The following is a 27,559-nucleotide window of genomic DNA, read 5'->3' on the forward strand; positions in this document are numbered from 1 at the left end:
CTGAAGGAAAATTGAGCGAGCTGAAATAAGGACAAGGGATTTTTCCCTCACATATGAAACCCCAGAGCAAATTTGCTGAGGCTCTGTTTAAAGAGCACTTTTCTGTAGAACTGTGTTTCTTAAAAATAATTATAACACGAAATCTCCACTGGCAGGTGGTTTCTCATTAATAGCATAGATTTGCAAGATTCTGGTTCACAAAGGACAGGGTTTTTTTAGAAGACAAATTAATAAAGGCACGTGAAGATGTTTCAATCTGAAGGAGACAAATGCACCGTTGCATCTAGAATTCAGAAGAGTGGATTGTGCTTTAGACAGTGCTTGTCACCTCTAATTTGTACATTCACATCTGGCCTTGGTTGGTATTGACCCAAAGGTATTACCATCTAATGGCAGTTTGGTGGTTGCTACCAAGAGCCCAGTAGTCAAGTATTAAAAACACAACACCCAGCACAACTACTGGCTCCAATTGCCTCCCTGTTATATTGCGGCACAGCCCCATGTTCATTAAAGATGTAGCATTCATTTAAAGATGCCATTGTTGCCCTCCTTAGCAGAGAAGCCGACAACTGGCAGCAGCATCACAACATGGTTTATTATTCACACTCTTTTGAAGGCCATTTTAAGAAATCATTTTCTTTTTTATTATTATTTATGTTACAGTAGCTCTCAGAGACGCCGGCTGAGAGGGAGGCCCACAAAATAACAATACCTAGCTCCTATACAGCACTTTACAAAGGAGGTTATTTTACAAATGGGCAAATTGAGGCCCCCAAGAGGGGGAAATTTGTTGCCCAAGGTCCCCCAGCAGGACAATCTCAGAGCCAGGAATTGAACACAAGTCTTCTGAGTACCACTGTAGTCCTCTATCTCCTAGGCCACACTGCATCTCAGACTAGCACACATTGTGGCCAGCATGGGGTGCTGGAGATTCTGAAAGTATTCTGGTTTATCTACGGAGTGTCCAGTACTAATATCATACTGTATACAACTAAAAATATAGACCATTCATCGGACAAGCGAGAAAACCATTGAGGAATCTGAGCTAGTGGTCATGCCATGCCTGTTGTAGGGTGATCAGCAATTAATATTAGGTCTGGGGGATACGGCATGGGGGTAAGAGTTGGGGAACCTGGGTTGTATCACTGACCCCCCTGTGTGACTGTCTGGATCTAAGACCATGAATCATGGTAGTTTTCTTCCTTTGTAAAGCACTTTGATTTCTACAGATGAAAACCACTCTATAAACGCTAAGCATTATTATTATCCAGGCTTGTGAGCCTAAAAATCTCTCTGAGTTGGGATTCAGGCATTGTAAGAAATTTTGGCTGAGAATATACAATATCCAGATTCATCTACATTCTCTATCTAATCCATAGCATTTCAATGACGCCTGCCTCTGTGATTTCTACCTTCTTGTGCGAAGAGAGAAAATACATTCTCAACAAGCTTCCTTAATTTGCATTCCTACAATCTAATCAAACCTTTGTAAACACCAGCCCACTGAAAATAATAATCAACATCAAGAGATGCACTGGCAGGCTATGGGAAGGTGAATTAAGATGCTTTTCTTTCTTCTATGCTAATCTTTTCCTAATTACGCTTTATTAACGTTATGCTGCAGACGGCCCTGTTCTTGTTTTCCATCATCTTGCCCGTAGTTAAAATCAAATTGCAAATGAGTGAGCTCTATATTCGACTTAATCACTTAAGCCTCTGACTTCCATCATTTTCATAACCAGCCCCCATCATCTTTTCAAAAGTGGGTGCGTTTCATTTTATTTTTCCTCTTCTTGAAGCATTGGTACATGATTATTCCATGTGTGACATTGATATTTTATGATGATAAATTGGGCTGAATCATTATCATCATCTGGAGGTTGGGTTTCATTATTATTATTAGAATAAGGCGCTTTTCATTACACAGCCTAAAGAAAAAAAACATTCTTTTTTTTTAAAATAGTCTAACAGCTTTTATGATTAGAATTGCCATAGAATAAAGGGCTCTCATATGCTTTCTTTAGATAGATAGATAGATTAGATTATGGAGGGATTCTTTGAAATGTGTAATCAAAAGGAAGTAGAATCTTGAGCTTGGTTGTTCTCAGATGAGCAAAAATAACAAGAGTCCTTGTGGCACCTTAGAAACTAACAAATTTATTTGAGCATAAGCTTTCGTGGGCTAAAACCCACTTCATCAGATGCATTTGGACAGCCCTGTAATTCTGTATGTTATACATACAACAAATATAGTATGTGTCACTTAATAAAAGTCATTACTTGATGGAAAAGTCTTGCAGAATTTAGGATGGTCTTGCACTTCAGTCACTGGACTGGCATTCTTTCATTGCGTTAATTCTCTTGATTGTGAAGTGCAGAGTGCACACTTCAGATCACCTGCTTCCCCAGAGCCCAGTCTCCTGCCAGTGTTATGGCCTGCTCTGTGGTAAGACTGAGATGGGAAAGGTTGGAAGCCATGACATCCCTCCAGTGTGTGTGACCCCGTCCACAAGGTCTTCTTCATCCAGCTTTTGTTGGATCAAATGCATAAAGCTGGTGGACTGGCATGAACGCCAACATATGGAGCAGATGGTTGAGTCACTTGTGTAGACATTGGAGGCTAGTTGGTCTGACACCTGATATCCTTATACATGAAGTGGTGAAACCACGGTATGCCTTTGTGATGGGGTGTTCACTCCATGTCACCCCTGAAGGGGCTAATTAACCTGGTAGGCTGCACTTGTTGGGAGACTTAGGCTTGACTGACAAGCATTAATTGGAGATGAAACCTATCGGGGCAGGAGTAGGAGCCAGCTTGTATGAAGCCAGGAAGCGGGAGCGGAAAGGGTTGCAGTGTGGAGGTCTTCAGTCACTCTCTGGGATTAGTGAGGTGAGAAGGAGAGGTGCAGAAGCCCTGGGATCCTGACTGTGAGGGAAGGTTTTACCAAGAGGGATGGTGAAGATGAAAGCCTGTAGAGGGCGGGCAGGAAGAACCCCAGGGACAGGACAGCTGGGGTTGAGAGGGTGCAGAACTTAGCTGCTGATTGTAGGGTCCCTGGAGTAGTGAATGGGCCTGGGTTCACCTACCCGCCACTGGGACAGTGGCACAGTCTTGAATGGAAAGACTGCCTGGAAGCTGGTCTGGTGAGACTTTGCTAGTGCTGAAGAGGAAACCTATGTAGTGACCTGGCCAGAGGTTTGAGTCATGAAGGGAGAGCCCCCCTGCTGGAGAGTGAGAGGGGCCGTGGGTGGAGCAAGCAGCAGAAGGGGGCGCTAGACCAGATGAGAGCTGATCCCCCAGACCCAGCCACAAGGGGGAGTGCCAGCGGTGAGTGAAACCCATCACAGCCTTTAAGACAGAGTACCTGGGTGGAGCAGGGGTGGGGACAAGCTGGGGAGCTCCAGCCTGGATTGCCCCAGGCTGCGGCCTAGTAGGAGGCCAAGGGATACTTTGGGGGTTGCAGGGGGCAGCCCATGGGTAGGCCAAGAACCAGGTCCAAACCCAACCTTACCTGTGATGAGTGGCCTATGCTGCAGTCTGCCCCAGAGAGCGGGGGCTAGTTGGTGACTGGCAGTGGCCTTATTCTGAGGTAAGGTAGGGATAGTGGGTGGGGGTTCCCCAGGGAGGGGAGACCCTAGTACTGAGGGGTGTACTGCCAGGGGGCAGCACCCCAGATACAAGGGCACCGGGGTCCGGGAGGGACATGGGGGCCAGAGGACAGGCGGATCACCAGCCTGCAGGAGGTGCTCCAGGACGCTGGAAGAGCTAATTCCCGAGACGACCAGCAGGAGGCGCCGCAGGGGTGAGTCCGCTCCTCTACAGGGTGAAACATTCACAAGTGCTGTAGTGTCTTAGAAGTCTAAGTCCCAATAAAACTTAGGTTCTTAATTCACTGAACTCAAGTATTTAGGTGCCAAACTCCCATTGAAATCAGTAGGAGTTAGGCACCCAAATACCTTAGAAAGGGTCTGACCCATAGGCACTTCTGAAAATATTCCCCTTTGTCATAACACATTGGGTTATAATGTATTTGTGTGTGGCAATAAATAAAGCTATTTTTCAAAAACTCATCTCATTGAGCAATGTGTTTTTGTAATCTCCTGACTATACAGAAGATTGTGGTGATATTCCTTTTTGGCCCTGAAAACTTATGAAATACTGACAGGGCAATGGGTACAACCAGAAAAGAATGATTAGAATAATAACAGAAAAGATCATGAACAAATTGGAAAGCTGATGACAGGGCTAAAGCCAGAGAGAAACGTTTATAAACTTCAGAGAGAGTCATCCTAATGAGAACTCTTGTTTCTTATGATGTTAGCCATAATTCATCATAGCAGCACACAGAGGCTATTGTCAAAATCAGGGACTGCTTGCTCTAAGGTTTTCTATATATCCATAATTGGGTTGGTCTTGTACTACTGAAGTCAGTGGGAGTTTTGAATGGGTACAGGACAGACCTATTAGGAAAGGTTGCCTGCCCCAAAGAGCTTACGTTAGGAACTGGAACAAAAAGCTGACATTTTTAAATTTTCTGTGAAATCCCCAAAATTCTAAAATGTTTTGATCGGGCATGAATCATTTTGTTTCGATAATGTCAAAATGTGATAATGTAAAATAGATATAAATATACTAAAATTAATACTTCAATATAGTACAAAAAGGCTAAATGAAATTAATTGAAACAATAAAGCAAAGTGAAATATTTCACCAATATCAGAACAAAACATTTTGATGTTAATGAAAGAAGAAAGTCAAAATCGACATGTTGCTGTGAAAAGTGTTGATTTCAACAAAAACAAGATTTCCAACATAAAACTCATTTGGGCAAAAATTTTAAACCAGATGTATTTTACATATATTTTCATAACGTTTGCATAGTGTTGGTGCAGTGTTGTCAATTCTTGCAATGTTTGGTATTTTTTGTAAAGTCTCAGCTCTGGGAGTCATGTGATTATATGAAAATCTTATATTTCATTTTTTAAAAGTTTCTAACCCTCATGCCCGCTGAGGGAAGTTTAAAAATGTGAACCCTAATGGCTCAACAACAAGAATGCAAATAAAAAGAACCCATGATCTATATGGCTTGAAAATCTTGACACTTTTAAAAATCTTACTATTTTGGAGAGCTCGACTCATGATTTTTTATTGATTTGGAGTTCATAATACTGGTCTGGCTTAGCTTTAGTGATATGTCAGGCTATCACTGCATATAGCTTATGTCCTCATTACTCAGGGCATCAGTGTACTACAAAATTTTGCAGAAGAAATTGTAAATGTCATGCTGAATTGAAAAGCTTTTGTTCCAGATCTGTTTTGATATAAGTGCCAAATTCGACCAGTGAAGTTCATTTCAGGTAGTTCTTGTATATATTCCTGCTGGCTCATCTGTCTATTGATGGCTACATTTTTTTTTTATGGAGATGTGAAGCCACCCTTGAGCACAATAGAAATGTATGCTTTGCTTTCTGAAAATACTGCCGATGTTCTATAGCTTGTCAAAGAAATGTCAACATTTTATATACACAGAACTTTTCTTTCCTGGAAGAAAGAAAATAACATCTTGAGAATGAAAAATATTTCTCAGATGCTAGAACCTATTTAAATAAGCAATTGTCATCAGGAGAGAGTCATTAAAACAATACATTTTCTCCTCTGATGTGTGCACCAAATTGCTCATTGCATCAGAGCCCTTTATAGACATAACTTTAAGACAGCTATGTTAAACAGGGGCATATTGATAACACCAGAATTAGAACATCCCAGCTGCAGCTGCATGATTAGTAAAGGATGGGGACCAGATTCTGATATTGCACCCATGTAAATCTGGAGTAACTTCATTAACATTACTCCAGATTTTCACTGCTATAACTGAGATCAAAATCTGGACCTGTGTTCATTAGGGATGAAATTCAGTCCTGTGCAGAGGATTAGTATATAGCCTACACGCTACTTAAGTACCTCTGAAGAGATGTGTAGGTCTTATAAAAAGCCGGGCTTAAAGGACTTAAATGTCATATAGGCTATCTGCACACGATTGAATTTCACCGTACCAATGGAAGATATTGTGGCAGAACGCACCACAATACAGTAACTTGAAAAACATCGCCTTTTTTTATTCTCCTGTCTTCATCCATTTGGCCTCTCTGCTGAATAGTCAAAGGAATGCACAAGCAGCAAAGCATAGAGCTTTTCTTAAAGGAAAACATGTTCAGTTCAGAGAGGCAAATATTCACATAAACACACAAAGAAAAGAAAATGGAGTTGAGACAATGCTGGAGCACACAGACCAAGTTAAAACCTAGCTAGTTCTACCTTTCAAAGGGGGCAAACATGATATAAATCTGCCTAGATAATTTACATAAGCTAAATGCCTGTCCCCGGGGGATTTTTACTAAGTTACTTATATCACTGTTTCTTGTTGGGCTTTTTCTTTAACCTACCCATGTTTTTAAATATTGAGAGCTGATGTTTATTAAATGACTCAACTGCAATCACAAAATTCCACATACTATTTAACTGCAAGTACTCAAATGACCAAATGTAGTTATCCAACTACCTGATTGCACCCACGAGTCACGTACATGTGCACTTGTCCAATTACTCATTATAGGAAACCACAGAGCACCCCAAAAGCATCTCCAAAGATGGTAAATGATGCAATAAGTGACCTAACGTCTAGACAGGGTTGCCTGCACCATGTTTGTATTGATGAAGTGGAATCTTAGCATCTTGTCAGAAGACTTAATTCCTCCCCTGCTGGGTGGGATATATGTTTCCTAAGATGCAAATGCTTTCAGGAAGGGTAAGGAATACATAGCTCAGCACAGACAGGGATTCTGGGGAGGTTCTCTGGCTAAACAATGTGAAATATATGACACAATAAGTGGGAAACCAGAAACTGCTCCACGTATTCATTAATCTCCGCATATTGGGAGAGGAAATCATGTGTAGTGTGACGCAGTGCATTTGATGTAGAAACAGCTGTATTTAAATGGGCTTCTGGCTTTTTGGTTCTTCTCCTCCACCCATGTGAGCACATAGTTTTCCCCTATGCCAGCTACATCACAAGCCAAATGGTCTTACCCAGAGGACTCATCTGATCGTGCACATTTTATATCAAAATGAGCTGCACCTGCAGCTCTCATTATTTTAATGCTTGCCCTATCAATTTAGGAATGTAATTTTAGGCACTCCTGTTTCAAAATGTTGGTCTCTGATTTCTCATATTTCACAGTTGTTTCTTGTTGGTTGTTGGCTACACTCTCAAAGCTTATAGATGGCCAGAGTGAATCCAGGTCAGGAGTGGCTACAAGCTGATAGTTGTTCAGTGACGTATGTGAAATGATTTGGTCTCAGTCCAGTGCCAGCGGACATGTAACCACATCACAAAACAAGGCTGTTACCGTGGATGCTAATGGGCAAGCCTGTCGGCAGACGCGGAACAGAGATTCAGCAGGCTGTTAGAAGTGAGCTGGAATAGTGGAAGGGTGGTCTAGTGGTTAGGGCAATAGCATAGCATATGGGAGAGCTGCGTTCACATCTTTGCTCTGAAGCCCAGCGAGGGGGGTGGGTCTCGGAACCCGAGCGGGGACGTCTACGCTGCTATTTTTGGCCCTGTAGCACAAACCTCACCAGCCCCATTCAGTTGACCCTGGCTCTGAGACTTGCTACTGTGGGTGGGGTTTTTGCTGTGTAGATGTACCCTTAATATCTCTGTGCCTGAGGTTCTCATCTGCAACATGGGGGTAACAGCACCACCATACCTCAGAAAGGTGCTGTGAGAATAAATACATTAAAGATCATGAGATGCTAAGATGGTGATGGAAACCATACAAAGACCTTAGACAGGCAGATCCTCATAATGATCTTCGGTGGTTTTGATTACAAAATAGGCAAACCTTGGTCAGTTCAGTGGAGTTGTCACTCTGAGTTTATTTTGGAGTTTGTTTCAGGAAGCTCCAGCAGAGAGCTTTTAAGGAAACCACTGCCTTGAGAGTTTTCAGATGTCTGCAACTGCAGCTAGGTTTGGAAACTAGAGTTGTTAAGGGAAACTAGTGGGGATTTTGTTTCGTTTTTTTTTTTTTCCTAATACAAAATTAGAAAACTTTTGATGGCATTTTGAAAATAAAAAATAACCAGCTCAGGAGTTTGAAAAATTGGGGTGGGACAAATTTCACAGAACTGTACTTGAAGGTTTTCTCAAATTCCCTCCCCCACCCCCAACTTTGAAATGTCCCAATTTGAAATTTTGAACAACTCTACTGGAGGCAATACTGAAGCCCCAGCAGAGGTTATTAACAGTGTTTGAACCTACTGTCTTCAGCACCTAAGCACAAACCTCTACCACTGACGCTAAAGGCGAAGCCCCATTTCTGAGAACCAATAGTCGGCTGTTATCTTCTCAGGACTCAACGCATGCTTTGCAAAGGTGTTACAGAAGGATGGGGAAAACTTGTTTCTTTTGGCCTATCCAGTCTCAGATGAAAACATTCAGTGCCAGAGGAGGTGAAGGTTTGGTCTCTTAGCTGTTATAGCTGAACAGATTCACCCATCTTCAGCAGAGCCTAACAAGAAAAGCCAAGATAAAAATAAAAACCCACTGAGGATAAGGGTCACTGAGAGAAGGAAGGACTCAGGATGAAAAGCCCCAGTAGGAAACAACTGGAAACAGCTCTCCTGGTGTCAGAAGAAAGAGGGAGGGTTCTGCCCACATGCTCCATTAATAAGCTGCCTACAAGAAACGCTAGAAAACTAGTTAGGCACCTTTTTTTCTCTCTCTCTCTTCACATCAAGTGAACAGCAGCAGCAGGAGATTAAGCTGCTGTCTCTCTAAAAGTGTGTCGGCAGCAGTGGTTAGGAATACATCGGAAACATCTGTTCACGCTGAAGCCACTTGAAAAGTAATCAGAGATGTAGCAAAAGGATAGAAGTGTGCACAGTATTGATTTAATTTGACTGCAATTTATTTATTTTCAGTTATCTCAGGAGGTGCCTTTTTTTTCCTGACAAGCAAGTCGGATGGTTTTGCTTTTGGTTTCCATTGTCCTGATCAAACAATAATATCATCTTGTAGGCATTATGATTTCCAGACTGGATCAGGTCAGTGGCCTATCTAGTCCAGTATCTATCTTCAACAGTGGCGAGCAACAGAAGCGTAAGAGGAAAATGCAAGCATCTCCCACAGGAGGCAAATGCTATCCACCACCTCCTGGAAAGCCTCATCCTAGCCATTGATGTCAGAGAATAGCTTAGGCCTTGGCTACACTTGCAGATGTACAGCGCTGTGAGTTAAACCTGACTTTGTACAGCTGAGTAGGGAAAGCCCTGCAGTCTGTACACACTGACAGCTGCCCAGCGCACTGTCGTGGCCACATTTGCAGCATTTGCAGTGCCATTGGGAGCGGTGCATTATGGGCAGCTATCCCACAGAGCACCTCTTCCCATTCTGGCGCCGTGGGTTGTGGGAAGGGGGTGTGGGTGCGGGGCATTTTGGGTCCTGTCCCAACGACCAGTGATGCATCGCTTCGCATCCCAGAAAGCCCTTTGTTTCCGTCCACCTTTGGCGCCATCTTTCAATGGTTTCTGTGCAGTGCAATCTGTTGTCTGCAGGAAATGGAGTCAGAACTGCTGAGGCGTGTGCTGATTTATCTCACCAGCACATCACATTTGGCTGTCGAACTATTCCTTAAGATCCAAAGTGACAGTGAGAGTGAGGAGTCCGACGATGCTAGTGAGCCGCGTAATGCGTACGACACGAAATTGCTTGTGGCATTCACGGACATGCTCAGCACTGTGGAACGCCGCTTTTGGGCTTGGGAAATAAGCACCGAGTGGTGGGATCACATCGTCATGGAAGTCTGGGATGACGAGCAGTGGCTGCAGAACTTTTGGATGAGAAAAGCCACTTTCATGGGACTGTCTGAGGAGCTCGCCCCCACCCTGCAGCGCAAGGACACGAGATTGAGAGCTGCCCTGCCAGTGGAGAAGTGGGTGGCTATTGCAATCTGGAAGCTGGCAACTCCAGACAGCTACTGGTCGGTTGCAAACCAGTTTGGAGTGGGAAAGTCGACTGTTGGAATTGCGTTGATGCAAGTTTGCAGGGCCATTAATCGCATCCTACTCAGAAGAACCGTGACTCTGGGTAACATGCAGGAAATAGTGGATGGCTTTGCACAAATGGGTTTCCCTAACTGTGGAGGGGCGATAGATGGGATGCACATTCCTATTCTGGCACCACCCCACCTAGGATCCGAGTATGTTAAACGGAAGTATGGTTCTCCAGGCGCTTGTGGATCACCGTGGGCGTTTCATTGACATTAACACAGGCTGGCCAGGAAAGGTGCATGATGCACGCATCTTTCGGAACACTTGGCTGTTCAGGAAGCTGCAGGCCAGGACTTTTTTCCCAGAGCGGAAGATCACGGTAGGGGAAGTCGAAATGCCCATTGTGATCCTTGGAGATCCCGCTTACCTGTTAATGCCATGGCTCATGAAACCCTACACAGGGAGCCTTGACAGCAGCAAGGAACAGTTCAACTACAGGCTGAGCCGGTGCCGAATGACTGTGGAGTGTGCCTTTGGCCATTTAAAGGGCCGCTGGCAATCTCTGTTTGGGAAGCTGGACTTGGCTGAAAACAGCATCCCCATGGTTATATCCGCGTGCTGTACCCTCCATAATATTTGTGAAGGGAAGGGTGAAAGCTTCACTCAGGCATGGACCTCCGAGGTTCAACACCTGGAGGCTGAATTTGCACAGCCTGAGAGCAGGGCTATTACAGGGGCTCAGCGCGGGGCTGCAAGGATTAGGGATGCCTTGAGGGAACAATTTGAGGCTGAAAACCAGCAGTGATATCTGGTGCCCTGCACGTGAGTGAAGTGCAGTAGTTCCAATCTTTAGGAATCAGTGTTTGCTAAGAAGACAAGCAGACTTGCAGTGCCTGTTTATTTCCTGGGCTAAGGAGTCTTTTACTTTATGCAATCATAAAGAATGTTTTCAAAGCCAAGAAATCCATTTATTGAAAAGAAAACCAGTTTATTTATTGAAAAGAAACAAGGGGGTGGAGTGGGGAACGGTACAATCACAGATTCGCGTATGTCTTGTCTGGTGTGCTGTGCAGTGATTGCTGCACTTCAGGATAGCTATACTGCATGGTGATGGCGGTTGAGTGCAGAGGGTAAGGGTCATGGTTTTCAGGGCTGGGTGGTGAAGATACTGGTGTTGGAGGCGGTGGTGGAATGAAGAACACGGAAGTTGGGGAAAGTGGGTTGGAGGTGACAGTGGGGCACAACGGAAAGAGTTTTGGGACAAGGGCTGTGTGTGTGGGGGGGTGTTTGTGCTTGCGGTGCTGCTCCTTCTGCATGGCTACGAGCTCCTGGATAGCGTCTGCTTGGCGCTTCAGGATTCTTATGAGCCGATCCGTGCTTTGCCGCCAGTGCTCTGTGCTTTGCCGCCGGTGCGCTGCATTTTCCTGGCGGATCCTGCTTTCTCTCTCCCTCCAGTTCTGTGCTTTCTCATTCTCTTTAATAGATTGCTGCATCACTTCTTGCAGCATGTCGTCTTTGGTTTTTCGCGGTCTCTTCCTGAGTCTTTGCAGTCTCTGAGCAGGCGATAAGAGGGATAGCTGAGGTCTCAAGGTTGATGCTGCTGTATAGGCAAAATGCAACATTTAACAGAGGCAGCATTGTTTATATCAGACAGAGTAATGATTCCCGCCGCACTTAAGGAGTAGAAAACACACAGGGTCTACACAATAGCATAATTTTCCCGTCTGAAACAGAGCACACATATACCACGGGAGCCTCAAAATGGTGAGTAAGGGGGACTGATTTGTTTCAGGGCTGCGCTGTCCTCTGGGTTTCTGTGCTTTGGGGAGAGCCAGCAGCTTCAGGGGGCACCTACACTGAACACTGCCCCAACATTTTCCACAGGAGTTCGTCCTGGACGATATCTCCCTGCTGAGGGTGACCTGGGAAGCAAGGGAGGGTCTTCTACTGCAATGCGGCTTCTGCCCTGGCCCATATGCAGCTTACCTGTGTGCAGCAATGGTCCCCCTGCCCCTCGCGGCACAGTGGTGCGGACACGTTAGCCTGGCTGGGACAATGACCACGGTGGCTCTCCCAATAAACCTGCGCAAGCGCATTGCACATGTTCTGGATGAGACATTCGAGGAGATTACCGAGGCCGATTACTGCGATGTGATAAACCACATCAATGCACTATTCCGCATCTAGGCATGCATGCCTAACCCTCCTCTCCCAAAGAGCCCGCACCAAAGAAATTCCTTCCCGAAAAAAAAAAACGCTTACCAGGAACCTGCTTCTGTTTGTTCTCCACCAAGTACCGGCTGCTGCGACTGGCTACCTTCCTCTTGGCTCGAGAAGAGCTCCTGGCTCCAGGGATTCCAGGGTGTCTCCATCCGGCCCACCACCCTCACTCCCGTTTTCCTCCTCCTCCTTCCCCCCCCTCCCCACACCGGATCTGAAGTGTCCATGGTGGTGCTCAGAGTGGAGGTGGGGTTAATCCCAAGTATCGCATCCAGCTCTTTGTAGAATCGGCAGGTCGCGGGAGGAGCACCCGAGCGGCCGTTTGCATTGTGGGCTTTGCAGTAGGCACTCCACAGCTCCTTCACTTTAATCCTGCACTGCAGAGTGTCCCAGTCATGGCCCCTTTCCATCATGTCCTTTGATACCTTCCCGAAGGTATCGTAATTCCTACGGCTGGAGCGCAGCTGGGACTGTACAGCTTCCTCCCCGCAAACAATGATGAGGTCCAGCAACTCGCCATTGCTCCATGCTGGGGCTCACCTGGCGCGTGGAGGCATGGTCACCTGGAAAGATTCGCTGATAGCACTCCACACCACGCTGGGCTGAGCAAACAGGAAGGGGATTTTTAAAATTCCCGGGGAATGTAAAGGGTGGGTCACATGGTTGGTTACCTGAGGCCAGGGCAGTAAAGTTTGAACTGATGACCAGAGTGGCTAGAACAGGTATTGTGGGATACTGCAAAATACTTCTGGAGGCCAGTCACAGTGCATTGGGCGGCCACACTGGCACCGCAGCGCTGCAGTAGCAGCGCAATACATGCTATTCCTCTCAGGGATGTGGAGTACATGCAGCGCTGCAACCAGAGAGATACAGCGCTGCAAATGCCTTGCTGTGTGGACGGGGAGTGAGTTACGGCGCTGGGGGCAGCTTTACAGCGCTGCAACTCGCAAGTGTAGCCAAGGCCATAGGCTCTGAAGCATAAGGTTTAATGTCCTTCCCTTAAGGCCCTGTTGAGCTGGGTGAAGAGGTCTAAATGGTGACAGAAGGCTGAAGTGCAGCCTTTAGAGTCCTAAAGCAAGGTCTTCTTCTCCCTATAAGTGATGGGTGAGGATAAATCTGACCATCTCTAGTTTTTATTGCTGTCTGACTTTGGCCAGCAAGTAAATTCTGTCCAGCTATCAGGGAAGAAGGAATAGCAAAATAATCTGGTTGGAAGCATTTCTTTTTCAGCGTGTCAAAATGGTTATTTAGGGCATAATCCAAAGTGTATTGAAGTCAAGTGGAGTCTTTCTATTGACTTCTTTGAGTCAGGCCCTTAGTGAGCATCTCACCAGTTAAGATGATATATGAACTAGCCCGTTGAGCAGGGTGGGATGGGGATGTGAGGAAAGAAGAAACATGGAGGAAAATAGGAAAATCCTTAAGGCTACACTAAAGATGTCTTCAACCCCCCACACTTGAAAAATATAGACCCAAGGCAAAATAAGTGTGGTCATTTGTCTTTATTGGCATCCATCCGGATTTGTAGAGAAAGGTAGAGATTTTGACTCAAAATCCCAAGACCAAACTGGAATCATGAATCCCAGCAGCCTGCCATGGAATTAATCAATATTTGAACATGTCTACTAATGTTATATATGCCATCATGTGCCAGCAATGTCCCTCTGCCATGTACATTGGCCACACCGGACAGTCCCTATGTAAAAGAATAAATGGACACAAATCGGACATCAGGAATGGTAACATACAAAAGCCAGTAGGAGAACACTTCAATCTTCCTGGACATTCTGTAACAGATTTAAAAGTAGCTATACTTGAACAAAAAACTTCAAAAACAGACTTCAAAGAGAAACAGCAGTATTAAAATTCATTTGCAAATTTAACACCATTAATTTGGGCTTGAATAGGGACTGGGAGTGGCTGGCTCATTACAAAAGCAGCTTTGCCGCTCCTGGAATTGACACCTCCTCATCTATTATTGGGAGTGGACTACATCCACCCTGATCGAATTGGCCCTGTCAACGCTGGTTCTCCACTTGTGAGGTAACTCCCTTCTCTTCGTGTGTCATTATATAATGCCTGCATCTGTAATTTTCACTCCATTCATCTGAAGAGGTGGTTTTTTACCAATGAAAGCTTATGCCCAAATAAATCTGTTAATCTTTAAGGTGCCACCAGACTCCTTGTTGTTTTTGAATATGAGTGTGGATCTGTGAAATTTATTGCTGAGTCTAGTCTCTCTTATGGGCTCAATCAAGATCCAGATTAAGGGTAAATTCAGATCCAAATACCACTAATAAGCTGTCAAGCCACAAGAGCTTCATCATTCTGTCCATTCTCTGGACCATATTGTGCTACAGGAAAACCCAGGTGCTGGCCGGAGGCCTACACAGGGCCGGCTCCAGGGTTTTGGCCGCCCCAAGCAGCCAAACCAAAAAAAAAAAAGCTGCAATCGCGATCTCCGGCGGCAATTCGGCAGAAAGTCCTTCGCTCTGAGCAGGAGTGAGGGACCGTCCACCGAACAGCTGGACGCGCCGCCCCTCTCCGAAGTGGCCGCCCCAAGCACCTGCTTGGTAAGCTGGTGCCTGGAGCCGGCCCTGGGTTTACACCTCCCATTTGGGGCTCAATCCAGCAGGAGTTGGATTAGTCCCTTATTCATTCAGATCATTAACCATTATAAATGAGACAAGCCTCTTCTAGAGTCCCCTCCTGAAAATCTGTCTGGGTCAGGGCTGGGACTTGGACCTGCCTATCTTACCTCGGAGCAATAACTACTAGTTTTTGCTTTGTTGTCTGTTTACTTTTTTCTTCTCTGCTGCATTCATGTATATTTATGTGTCACTCCAAAATAGCCAAGAGCACTTTAATCAGAGGACTATCTGCAACCTAATCAGGGATAATACTAATCAGGAAGTGCAATGCATGCTCCAACTTCTATTGCAGAGGAGGGAATTGGAGCTGATGCTCATAGTCTCTAACTCCAAAATAGAATGTGGAGTTGTCTCTTCTGTTTTTCCCCACAGCAGGAAGAAGAAAGAGAAAAATTAAGGCCATTTATTGTTTACATAAGTTTTAAAGCCACATATTGTGAGCAATGAGTGCTGGATAGGACCTGGGAACAGGCGTAGTATTGAAGAGATTAGCAATTTACTGTTTGCATAAATTAGACCTCTTGTCTCTTGCATTTCCAACTATAGGGAACTATGTTTTCAAAATAATTTTGAAATGCTATCCTTTTTGTCACATGCCCCAGCATGGCTACATATTTTTAGCTTTCAGGAGAATGATCTAAGTGTTCAAATGCGGGCACAAACCTGCTGCTTCAGCTTTTTTAAGCCATTGACTTTGCAAGCTTCATAACCCATGATTTTCGTACGGTGATTGCTTTTAAAAGAACAGAGGGAGAGGAGGAATATCTGGACATAAATAAGATAAAATCTTGAGGTTTTGCAGACTTAAAATTTAGACCTGCCAGGCAATAAGGTACATCTGTTTAACATAATGCCCTTTATTGGGTTGAGAGAGAGTTGAGGGTCCCCCATCCCCCCTCACTGACACAGAATTTGGGGGGAACTCCTTTTACACAATTCACATGGAAGTCTTGGCTTCCTGAAGTCTTCCCAGATATAAATGATAAAAGTCCATTTCTACCCCATTTTTTCAACCGCAACTTCATGACATCAGAAACCACAGAGCTACTGGACTATATTTTTAATGCAGATTTTCTACTGAAGTGCGTGTTCATTTTTTAATTAATTTTAGGAAATATATTGACTTTAAAAAAATCTTCATTTTGGATATAATCCTGCCTGAACTGAAGTCAATGGGAGCAGTATTGAACCATAAATTTGTGTCCATATCTGTTTTGTTGTTGTTTTTTCTTGTCCTTTGGAAAAATAATAGATTATGGGCTAGATCCTCAGAATTGACTTCAGTGTAGTTACTCCAATGTACAGCTTCTGGAGATCAGAAGATACACACACGCAGTGTATCTAATTAAAGAGTTAAAGGCTGTCATATCAGATCAATTTATTTGTCAGTCCCATCTCCAGGGGTGATGAGTCCCTTATGTTTCAGAGAGAGGTGAGAATCCCCCATAATGCACCTCCCCAGCTGAGCCATAAAGTTATACACACGAGCTGTATCTAAACTAGCAAAATGAATACTTTCTCTTCAGCAATCAGCAGCAACACTGCAACTGAACTGGTGCTAAACTGCAAGTGTAGGTGGTGTCAGGTGGTTTTAACACCAGGTCTCAAACTACTGCCCTGGGTCTGCGTATACTAGCTTTTTGTACCATCACGGCAGCTGTTCTGTTGCTGAAATATGGATACTGCTTTTTTTTAGTGGAGACAAGGCTTCCTGACCCCTGCAGCAATCATCCCAGGCCCTGAAGCATGAAATTTGATTCCCTTTTCTTAGTATTAAGAGCCTCTTAGATAACACAGTGATAGATGCTATATAACCACAGACAGATGGCATGCAGAACAATAAATGTTGTTACTAATCAAGAAATTACCCTGGTCTTTATCATTTTTACACTGATACAATCATGAAAATCAATTCAGAGTTGCAGTAATAATATTTGGAGACACTGCAGTCTTGAGGGATCAGTGGCTCACCTCCCCATTACAAAGGGATTCTTCTTTGTTGTGATCATTAGCACAAAATAATTGCATTCTTCTTTTTTTCCCCCCAAAGAAAAGATTTCTTTTTGCTGACCAAAAAGCAACAACAAAATGTCTGATCTTTTTCAAAGGGTTACTTTCAGCAAGCAAGCAAAATTAGGTGGTACAAAATAAAATAAATAAATAAATGAATTGCTTTACATACCCAAAGAATAATTTTAAGTAATTTGCGAAGCAGGAACTGGTTAGGATCAGAGAAGTGGTTGTAATCAAAGTAACTGGGAAAAAAACAGGCTTCTTTCAGAAAATTAAGTACCTCATTAAAAACCAATCTCTGTTCTCCATATTCAAATAATGTACCCACTAAAATAGTTTATCAGATCTATCTTGATTCTGTTCATTTGGGAGGAAAAAACATATTGGGCCAGAATGACAGGTGCTTAGGCACCTAATCCACTTAGGCGTTTTTGTAAAATCCACTAGGCACCTATGTGTATTTTTAGATGCCTAAACAACTTTGTAAATCTGACCCTTGTAACAAATCCATGGCTACTAGGACTTCAAAGTTGTTCCTGTGCTGCACACCAAAGCCACTTAGTGCTGCATGACAAAGCCACTTGACCGGGATAGAACTCGGATCACCTCTACCACACGCCAAAAGGTGACTCTCTGTTAACTGCTGGCAATATAGTGTTTGTGACCCACACTTGATTAGCTCTGATTCTGTCCAACGGAGGGCAGTGTGGCACAAACAATAATCACTGCATTGCAAAACTTTTTTGAGTTATTTAGTAACTTTTAAAATATAACAAAAAGATACTATAGTCTATAGTGCAGGGGTTTTTTTAATCTGTATCGTACTTTGGTATCTCATGCAGTAATTAGTTTTTAAGGAAGCATAAGGTTTTCATATCAACATACTACATGTCTTAGGTAGAGATGGACTTGCACTGGGCTCTAAACATACCTTGAACTATGTGATGTGTAAAATCTGAATCGGTCTTGTGTATAAGCACATTATTATTAATTTATTTATTTATGGTAATATGTTATTTATTATTAATTATTTGCAGTGTGGTAGTACCAAGGAGCAGTTATGGACCAGAAGCCCATTGTGCTAGGTGCTGTACAAACACAGAACAAAATACAGTCCCTGCCCCAAAGAGGGCAAGGTAAATATAAATCAAGAGATGACAAGAGAAGACAGAGCTATGGGGGAGCACAAGAAATAATCAGACAGCACTGGTCAGTATATAGGCAGTGGTCTCAGCACACCAGTTGCCTAACCATTGTTAGACTTTACGTAGGCAGAATGGCCAAGAGCCCTGTTTAGCAAAACATTGTAAAGTGTGGTGAAGTCCCATTGTTTTGCTGAATCCAGATCAACATTATGCATTTTAATATAACTAAATATAAATGTACATATTGTGGCAAAGTTCCTCCTCTACCTTGGTGGGTCCTGCGCTTATTGGCAGATTTGCTCCCGTCAGTGATCTTCCCGTCTGGTGGAACCGACAGTCTGGGTCAACTCCTCCTGTGTCTGATCAGGAGTTGGGAGGTTTGGGGGGAACCCGGGCCAGCCTTCTACTCCGGGTTCCAGCCCAGGGCCCTGTGGATTGCAGCGGTCTATAGTGCCTCCTGTAACAGTTGCATGACAGCTACAACTTCCTGGGCTACTTCCCCATGGCCTCCTCCAAACACCTTCTTTATCCTCACCACAAGACCTTCCTCCTGGTGTCTGATAATGCTTGTGCTCCTCAGTCCTCCAGCAGCACACCCTCTCAGCTCCTTGCGCCTCTTGCTCCCAGCTCCTCACACACGTGCCTCACTGACTAACTGGGAGGCTTTTAACTAGTTCCAGCCAGCCCTTGATTGGCTTCAGGTGTCCCAATCAATGTAGCTATCTCCACTGCCTTCTAGAAGGATCTTAATTGGCCCCAGGTGTCTTAATTAACCTGGAGCAACTGCCATTTGGTTAACATGGTACCAGGGATTTGTTTAGCCTGGGGCTAACATACCTGTTCCTCACTACTTTACTGTAGCCATCTGGCCTTGCCCCATCACAATATCTAGGAACAAAGAATATCAACCATACTTCCAGGATGGGGGACTCTGTCCTGGAAAACAATGACTCTGAAAAAGATTTGGGGATTGTCGAGGATAATGAGCTGAGCGTGAGCTCTGACACTGTATTCAGCACTGGAATATTTTATCCAGTTCTGGTGCCCACAATTCAAGAAGAAAGCTGATAAATTGAAGAGGGTTCAGAGAAGAGCCATGAAAATGATTAAAGTATTATAAAACATGACTTATAGTGATAGACTCAAGGAGCTCCATCTATTTAGCTTAACAAAGAGAAGGTTAAGGGGTTGTTGGTGTCACTAGCATAGCTACCAGGTAACTCAGGGGAGTGGAAGGCCATAAGTGCCAATGAAACTCCTTTGCTCTGGGTCTAAGTGAGCCACAGTGACTCCATCTTGTGAACTTTCACCTACTTCTATGCTAACTGCTTACATGCTGAAGCAGGCTAAAGCAGTAATGTAATGGTCAGCTTTTCTAGCAGATAGCTGCTGTTTCGTTCATACTAACAAGGTCAAAGATAAGCAGACAAATGGGAATTTTCCTAACTGTAACTGCTTGAAAAGGGAGGGAAGGAGGGGTAGGGGGAAAAGTAACAGACAAAGCCTGCACAGAAACTGCTTGGAATATAAAAGGGAAAACTTGCTTGTATTTGCTGCGCTTGATTTGAGACATGTTGGTCTCCTAGTGCACTAGGAGACCAACATGTCTATTAGTGCGAAGCACACCGGGCAACGAACCCCGCTACTGCCTCCTCAGGCCCTTTTGGGCTGGCAACAGTTTTGGCGTCCCTGGGTGGGCTCGAGGCTGAAATTTAGCCTTGCCTGGATCCCTCCTGGTGGCCGACGGATTACAGCGACGACCGACACCCAGCGCGCACCGGTGACTTCATCGGGGGCCTCGGCGGAGACGTGGTTTGCTCGACCCCGGAGGGCACAACGGTGCAACGCACTCGAGTAGTGGAAAAGCAGTTGGGGGCGACGGTGCAGAACCAGACCCTTGGATAAGGTAGGAACAGTCCAGTGGGGACTTTACCTGTTTTGACCTGGGAACGCCCAGTGTCTACCTGTTTTGACCTGGGGACGCCCAGTGTCTCCCTAGAGTATGGGGCAGGGATAGAGTACAGCCGGCAGGGTACAGTGTACACCCTTAGAATGCATTCTGGGGAACTGGAAAGTGTTTGGATCGGACCAGTTGATTAAAAGTAAATTGAAAAGGTTCTGTACAGTTGATTGGCCTCAGTATCAGCTAGAGTGCCAAGAAAGGTGGCCACCCGAAGGATCACTTAATTACAACACGATCCTTCAGTTACTTTTGTTTTGTCAGAGAACAGGTAAATAGAATGAACATCTCTATGCGTATACGTTTATGGTGTTAAGAAATAGGACTGATATTTTGCACAAGTGCCATTTGACTCCAACAGGCTCGGTAGTACCTGCTGCTAAACCCCAGAACCCTCCTACAGTTGTAATGGCAGAATCGGTGTCCCCTTCGGCTCCTCTACCCCTACAGGCTCTAGAGAGTACCCCCTTGGTGGGATTGTATCCACTGATTACTGAGAATGTGGTAGCCCATCCAGGAACACAGGAGCATACAGCCCAGATTGTGCCAGTGTATTCTCATGTTCCTTTTAACCCAGTACACTTAGCTGCTTTTAAGGTAGAAGCAGGGGAATTCTCAACGAATCCAAGCAAGTTCATTTCAATCTTTGAAGGGTGTCTAGCAAGCCATAAGCCTGACTGGGATGATTGCAATATACTTATGAGAACCTTGTTGTCTGAGGTGGAGCGGAATCAGGTTATAGCTAAGGCTAGGGAGGAGGCACAGAAAAAGTATAATGAGGATAGGGAAGGAAAGCCTCTGCCTGAGGTTGCTGTCCCCCTAGTGGACCCCCGGTGGAATCCGAATGAGGAGAGGGATTTGAGGCTGCTTAACTCCTATAAGGAACTGCTTATGCATGGCCTCCGGCACTCAGCTGTCAGACATAACAATTGGGCCAAGCTGTATGAACTAATCCAGGACTCAAAAGAAAGTCCAGTGGCTTTCCTGCAGCGAATTCGGGATACCATCAGGCAAACTACTAGTGCAAACCCAGATGATCAGGCAACTGAGGCAATTATAAAGGGTATCTTCACCAGCCGTGCGGCCCCTGATATTAAAAGGAAACTGCAGAAAAAGGAGGATTTAATGGGAATGTCTATGGCTCAGATTTTGGAGACTGCAAATAGGGCTTATACCCTTAGAGAGGGAGAGAAGGAAAAGGGGCAAGTGAAAATGATGGTAGCAGCGGTGCAGGCCGGCGGCAGAGAAAGGCCACAGAGAGGTGGAAGGGGCCGGGGAGTGAGAGGCCGTGGATGTGGGCGCCCCGGTCCCCAGGAAAGGCACCTGGGTCACAACCAGTGTGCCATATGCCGAAAGGAGGGACATTGGAAAAATGAATGCCCTGAAAGGGAAGGTACCCCTATGATGGCAGCAGAGGATCAAGAATAGGGGTGTCAGGGGAGATGGACCATCCTACCCCCAGAACTCCGAGTAAAAGTGCGGGTGGGCGATTCAGTCATAGACTTTTTAGTAGACTCTGGAGCAGCAAGGACCGCTGTAAACAAACCCCTACAGCTGCCAGTGGCAGGCTCCCTCACTGTGGTGGGTGCCACAGAGAAAGGAACCAAGTGCTCAGCGTATGCCCCAGCGGAATGTGCTTTGGGAAACAGAACTGTATCACACAAGCTGGTTTACCTCCCTGATTGTCCAACACCACTACTAGGACGGGACCTGCTTTGTCGCTTAGGTGCCACCCTGCATTTCACTCAAGATGATATAACCCTCACCTTACCCCCTGAGAATGCTTGGATAATGACCCTTGCAGTTGAACCCTCAGCTATGCCAGCCCCAGACTGGAGTGAGTAGGAGGACCAGGTGTATTCCCTTGTCTGGGCATCAGGGGTCCCAGGGAAAGCAACCCGTCAAACTCCTGTTCATATTCAGCTCCTCCCAGGAAAAAGCCCAGTGCGAATCAAACAGTATCCAATTAAGAGGGAAGCCAGAGAGGGACTGCAGGAGACTATATATCGGTTCCTAGAGTATGGTGTACTACGAGAATGCCAGTCAGCTTGGAACACCCCCATTCTGCCCATACAAAAGCCCAATGGCACGTATCAGCTGGTACAGGACCTCAGGGCAGTCAATGAACGGGTTAAGACTCTGCACCCCCTGGTTCCAAACCCGTATACACTGCTGGCCTCTATAGGGGGGCAGTATACCCATTTCTCGGTCCTAGATTTAAAAGACGCTTTTTTCACAATTCCAGTCGACACCCAATCTCAGGAGATATTCTCCTTCGAGTGGGAGGACAACAGAAGGGTTAAAAAGCAGCTTTGCTGGACAGTATTGGCCCAGGAATTTAAAAATTCCCCCACTCTGTTCGGCCAGGCTCTGGCCAGAGACTTGGAGGAGTGGGACAATGAGGACAAAGCCCTCCTTCTGCAATATGTAGATGACTTGTTAATTGCTGCTGCGGGTCTAATCCCTTGTCTCAAAGCTACTGTGAGTCTCCTGAACTTTGTTGGACTCCGAGGATACAGGGTAGCTCAAAGCAAAGCTCAAATTGCACTCTCTGAAGTTCAATATCTGGGATTTCACATCAGGCAGGGGGAGAGACGACTCTCAAATGACAGAAAGGAGGCTATCTGCCAAGTTCCTATCCCTAGCAACCGTAAATGGCTTAGAGCATTTTTGGGCATGGCAGGTTTTTGCAGAATATGGATCCCAGAGTTTGGACTGTGGGCTAAACCTCTGTATGAATGTGTTAAGGGAGCGGATCATGACCCCTTTCACTGGTCCCCAGAAGCGGACAGGGCATTTAAAATCTTGAAAAGGAAGCTGATGGAAGCACCAGCCCTGGGTCTGCCAGATCTCTCTAAGCCATTCCAACTGTATGTACATGAAAGGAAAGGGATAGCCCTGGGAGTGCTTACTTAGTTACTAGGTGCCTGGAAACATCCCGTAGCCTACTTTTCTAAACAACTGGATCAAGTTTCAAAGGGTGGCCAGCATGTTTGAGGGCGGTCGCAGCCACTGCCCTAGTGCTTGGGGAAGCTGAAAAACTGACACTGGGAGGAACTGTGCAAGTATATATTCCCCATATGGTTCAAGCCCTGCTGGATACTAAGGGTGGTCTTTGGCTCACCCAGGCTCGGGTTGCTCGGTACCAGGCAAAACTGTTAGAGAATCCTGAAGTTACCCTACAAACCTGTCCCTCCCTTAATCCAGCTACCCTGCTACCAGAGACAGAAAAGCAGGAACATGACTGTCTGGAAATCATAGATGCCCACTACTCTAGCCGCCCAGATTTAAAAGATCAACCACTTCCAAATGCTGACTTGGAATGGTATACTGATGGCAGTAGTACTGTTGTAGATGGGCAAAGGAGGGCTGGTTATGCTATTGTGTCTCTCCATGGTACCGTGGAAGCTGAAAGTTTACCTGCTGGGACATCTGCCCAACTTGCTGAACTAGTGGCCCTGACTCGTGCACTCGAGTTGGCAAAAGACAAACGGGTTAATATCTTTACTGATTCAAAGTATGCTTTTGGGGTATTGCATGCTCACGCTGGTTTGTGGAAGCAAAGGGGAATGCTACCAGCCCAAGGTTCTCCGGTTAAGCATGGGTCTCAAATTCTCCGGCTGTTAGAGTGGTACAACTCCCCTCAGCAGTAGCAGTGATACATTGCAAAGCCCATCAAAGGGAAGATCAAGATGTAACCAAGGGCAATGCCAGAGCAGATAGGGAAGCCAAGCGCGCTGCTACCCTGAAGTCACCAACAGAGGAGAATGCCCAAATGCATGCCCTCATCCCATCAGTAGGTGAGCTTGCAGGTCCTCAGTACTCCCATGATGACAGAAACCTGGCTGACAGGCTCAGTCTCCAGGAAAAGGAGGGATGGCTTTATTCCACAGAGGGAAAAATCCTCTTGCCCAAGGGCCTAATCCGACCGGTGTTGCAGAAACTGCATCAAACCACCCACGCAGGCAGAGAGGCTCTTACCCAGCTTATGAATAAATATTTTCTAACCTCTGGACTTAAACCCCTAGCATCACAGGTACAGGCTGAATGTTTAATCTGCCAAAAGAACAACCCTCGACCAGGAGTAGCAGTGTTGTCAGCCACTCTGGAACCTACCCCAGGCCCAGGATTGGTGTGGCAAATAGACTTTACTGAGTTTCCCAGGACCCAAGCGTACAGGTACCTCCTCGTCTTGGTGGACCGATTCAGTGGATGGCCTGAAGCCTTCCTATGTCATAACAACACTGCCAAAACAGTGGCTCTTAAGTTTGTCAAGGAGATCATTCCTCTCTTCGGCCTCCCCCAGTGGATGGAATCTGATAACGGAACACACTTCACATCTCAAGTTGTTCAAAAGATATCAAGTGCTCTGCAAATCCCCTGGAAGCTCCACACACCATGGCAACCACAAGCCAGTGGAGTAGTGGAACGCACAAATCAGACTTTCAAGCGACACCTCTCAAAGGTCTGTCAGGAGGCCTCTTAGGTGGCCTGATGCTTTGCCCCTTGTGTTACTCCGCATTCGTGTGCTCCCCAAGGGCAGGTTAGGGCTTAGTCCCTTTGAGATTATATTTGGAAGGGCATGGCCTCTGAATGGTACACCGCTTCTGGCAGGGGAGTGGGAGATGGGGTGTGGTTTCTTGTCTCAGTACATGTGCTCTCTGTCTGCTGTTCTTTCTTCTCTTCACAGATACACCAAAGATTCACAGCCTCTTTTGCTGGATGCCCCAGTCCACTCCTTGCAGCCAGGCGATTCTGTACTCGTGCGGACCTGGAAGGACGAACCGCTCCAAGAGAAGTGGAAGGGACCCCACACTGTCCTGCTTGTTTCCCATACAGCGGCAAAGGTCGAAGGACACAAGAACTGGACTCATCACTCTCGACTGAAAGCAGTACCCGCTCCTGAACAGTGGACTGTCCAGCCTGTAGAAAAGACTGCCAGTGACGATTTGGGACTTAAGTTGTTATTCAAAAGACAGTAAGGGTCACTGGGAATGCCTGGTGATCTCTCTGAACAGCCACAGCACACCCCCCGCGAAAACCCTGAGCATTGGTTTTATCTATTCACAGAAGGCCGACCTAACCTATGGTCCTGGTCCTTTTATTTTTTGATTTGTTTGGTATCAATAATTATTATCCACTGGGCATTTGGGTTGTTGTAATCACAATATGGGTTCAGGTTTAGGGTATCTCTCAACATTCCTTTTTGTCACAGAAGCACTCCTTCTGTTACCTAATGTTTCATCCACATCGCATGCAGGATGGGGAGCCATCCCTGCAGATATGGCTACCAATACCTATGAGTCCCTGAAAATTGCCTTTGCCCATGAGTTTAATCTCTCCAACTGTTGGATATGTGCCCAGACTCCCCACCATTCAGCGGGATTGCCCTGGAGAGTAGTTCCCCAAAATTGGTCAGACTATTGTCAAAGGTGGATGGTTACCAGCAGTAGCACCTCTGGCAATTTGAGTTTGCGATCTAACTGTACTGCGGAAGCTCCTTATGGCCTACACAATGGCTCTTGGAATTCCCACTATAGTAGCACTCTTAAGCCCCAGCCTATTCGTCTACGCTCTCCACCCACTGGTCTCATATGTTATCAGCAAGCCAGTACAAGTAATCATACCTGGTTTGCAGGCATTAGTAGGTGTAGATTTTATATTGGTCCTGGTATAAGTCTCACTGTTCCTTTACTAAATGCCACTGGTTGGCAAACCAGCGCTGCATTCTTTGCCCTTTCCCCACAAGCCACCCTACGGGACCTACAAGGTAACAATGGGAAGGCTAGTTATGGTGAAGCATTCTGGGTTTGTGGTAACAGTGCCTATAAATGGCTCCCTCATGGTTGGCATGGTAGCTGTTACAAAGGCTATCTCGCTCCTCCCCTCCGTGTTCTCACCCAGGCTCCCTCAGGTCGCCCTAGGTATTATCGGTCCTTGAGAGCTACCATTGAACCCATCGGAGAAGGAGACAGGTTTGGGATGATATTCCTCCCTACCTATGGGGTGGGACGGCTAACCCAACTCTACAGAAGACTGTCTAAATTTCTCACTCAGTTTGCCAATGATACCCTGGCCATAGAGAAACGCATAAGTGCTGAGCTGTACCAGCTTCGACTTCTGGCTTTGCAAAACCGCCAGGCCCTAGATTATGTGTTAGCTTCACGGGGCGGGTCTGTGCCCTTATTAAAAAAGAATGTTGTACCTATGTCCCAGAGTTTTCACAGGATATTAACAAGCATATCTTGTCAGCCAAACAAGCCTTGAACCAGTGGAAGGCGCAGGAAGGGGAACCCACTATTTTTTATTCCCTTTGGGGTTGGTTACCTGATCTAAGGGGACTAGGGGGAGGCATTGTTCGCATCTTGCTCAAAGGTGTTGTGATATGTTTTGTCCTTTTCCTTTTGCTCGCTTGCTGTAAAGTGCTCATATGTAAGATTTGTACCTCCCATTCCCCAGAGGTTCCTGTATATTCTCTCATTGATGATCCCAATTGCATGGAGCTTAATCACATTTTGTCTTTAGAGTATGAGAAAACTCTGCCAAAGGTTTGTTGAGTGTTCTCAAAGGAGGGATTGTTGGTGTCACTAGCATAGCTACCAGGTAACTCAGGGGAGTGGAAGGCCATAAGTACCGATGAAACTCCTTTGCTCTGGGTCTAAGTGAGCCACAGTGACTCCATCTTGTGAACTGTCACCTACTTCTATGCTAACTGCTTACATGCTGAAGCAGGCTAAAGCAGTAATGTAATGGTCAGCTTTTCTAGCAGATAGCTGCTGTTTCGTTCATACTAACAAGATCAAAGATAAGCAGATGAATGGGAATTTTCCTAACTGTGACTGCTTGAAAAGGAAGGGGAAGGAGGGGCAGGGTGAAAAGTAACAGACAAAGCCTGCACAGAAACTGCTTGGAATATAAAAGGGAAAACTTGCTTGTATTTGCTGCGCTTGATTTGAGACATGTTGGTCTCCTAGTGCCTATTCAGAGCTCTTGAATAAAGTTGTTTTGCTTCTCCACACCTGGTGTGCCTATTAGTGCGAAGCACACCGGGCAACGAACTCCACTGCTGCCTCCTCGGGCCCTTTTGGGCTGGCAACAGGGTGACTTGATTATAGTCTATAAGTACCTATGTGAGGAACAAATATTTAATAATGGACTCTTCAGTCTAGCAGAGACAATCCAATGTCTGGAAGTTGAAACTAGATAAATTCAGACTGGAAATAAGGCATAATTTTTTGACGGCGTGTGTAATTAATCATTGGAACAATTTACCATGGGTTTTGGTGGCTTCTCCATCACTGACAAGTTTTAAATCAGGATTGGATGTATTTCTAAAAGATCTGCTCTAGGAATTATTTAGGGAGAGTTCTCTATCTTGTACTATGTGGGAAATCAGACTAGATAATCACAACATTCCCTGCTGGCCTTAAAATCTATTAATCGATGAAAGCGCCATTAAGGAGGTTATCTGCGTGCATTAGCTTCATTGAAAAAGATTTGTTATTGTCCCCCCACTTCCTCT

General features: G+C 45.4%; 1 protein-coding gene across 1 annotated transcript in view; it reads left to right on the plus strand.

Moving 5' to 3' along the window:
• Window positions 1-26,978, plus strand: part of LOC135981203 (uncharacterized) — a 65,200-nt gene extending 38,222 nt beyond the window's left edge. The window contains 4 exon segments of the mRNA XM_065582462.1: window positions 20,361-21,255; window positions 21,883-23,011; window positions 23,014-23,664; window positions 23,667-26,978. Of these exon segments, the coding sequence (XP_065438534.1) occupies window positions 20,361-21,255; window positions 21,883-23,011; window positions 23,014-23,664; window positions 23,667-24,523 (3,532 nt within the window). The 3' untranslated portion in view covers window positions 24,524-26,978.
• Window positions 26,979-27,559: the final 581 nt, after the last annotated feature.

This window comes from Chrysemys picta, chromosome 2, assembly GCF_011386835.1.
Source record: "Chrysemys picta bellii isolate R12L10 chromosome 2, ASM1138683v2, whole genome shotgun sequence".
In the NCBI taxonomy this organism is placed as follows: Eukaryota; Metazoa; Chordata; order Testudines; family Emydidae; genus Chrysemys; species Chrysemys picta.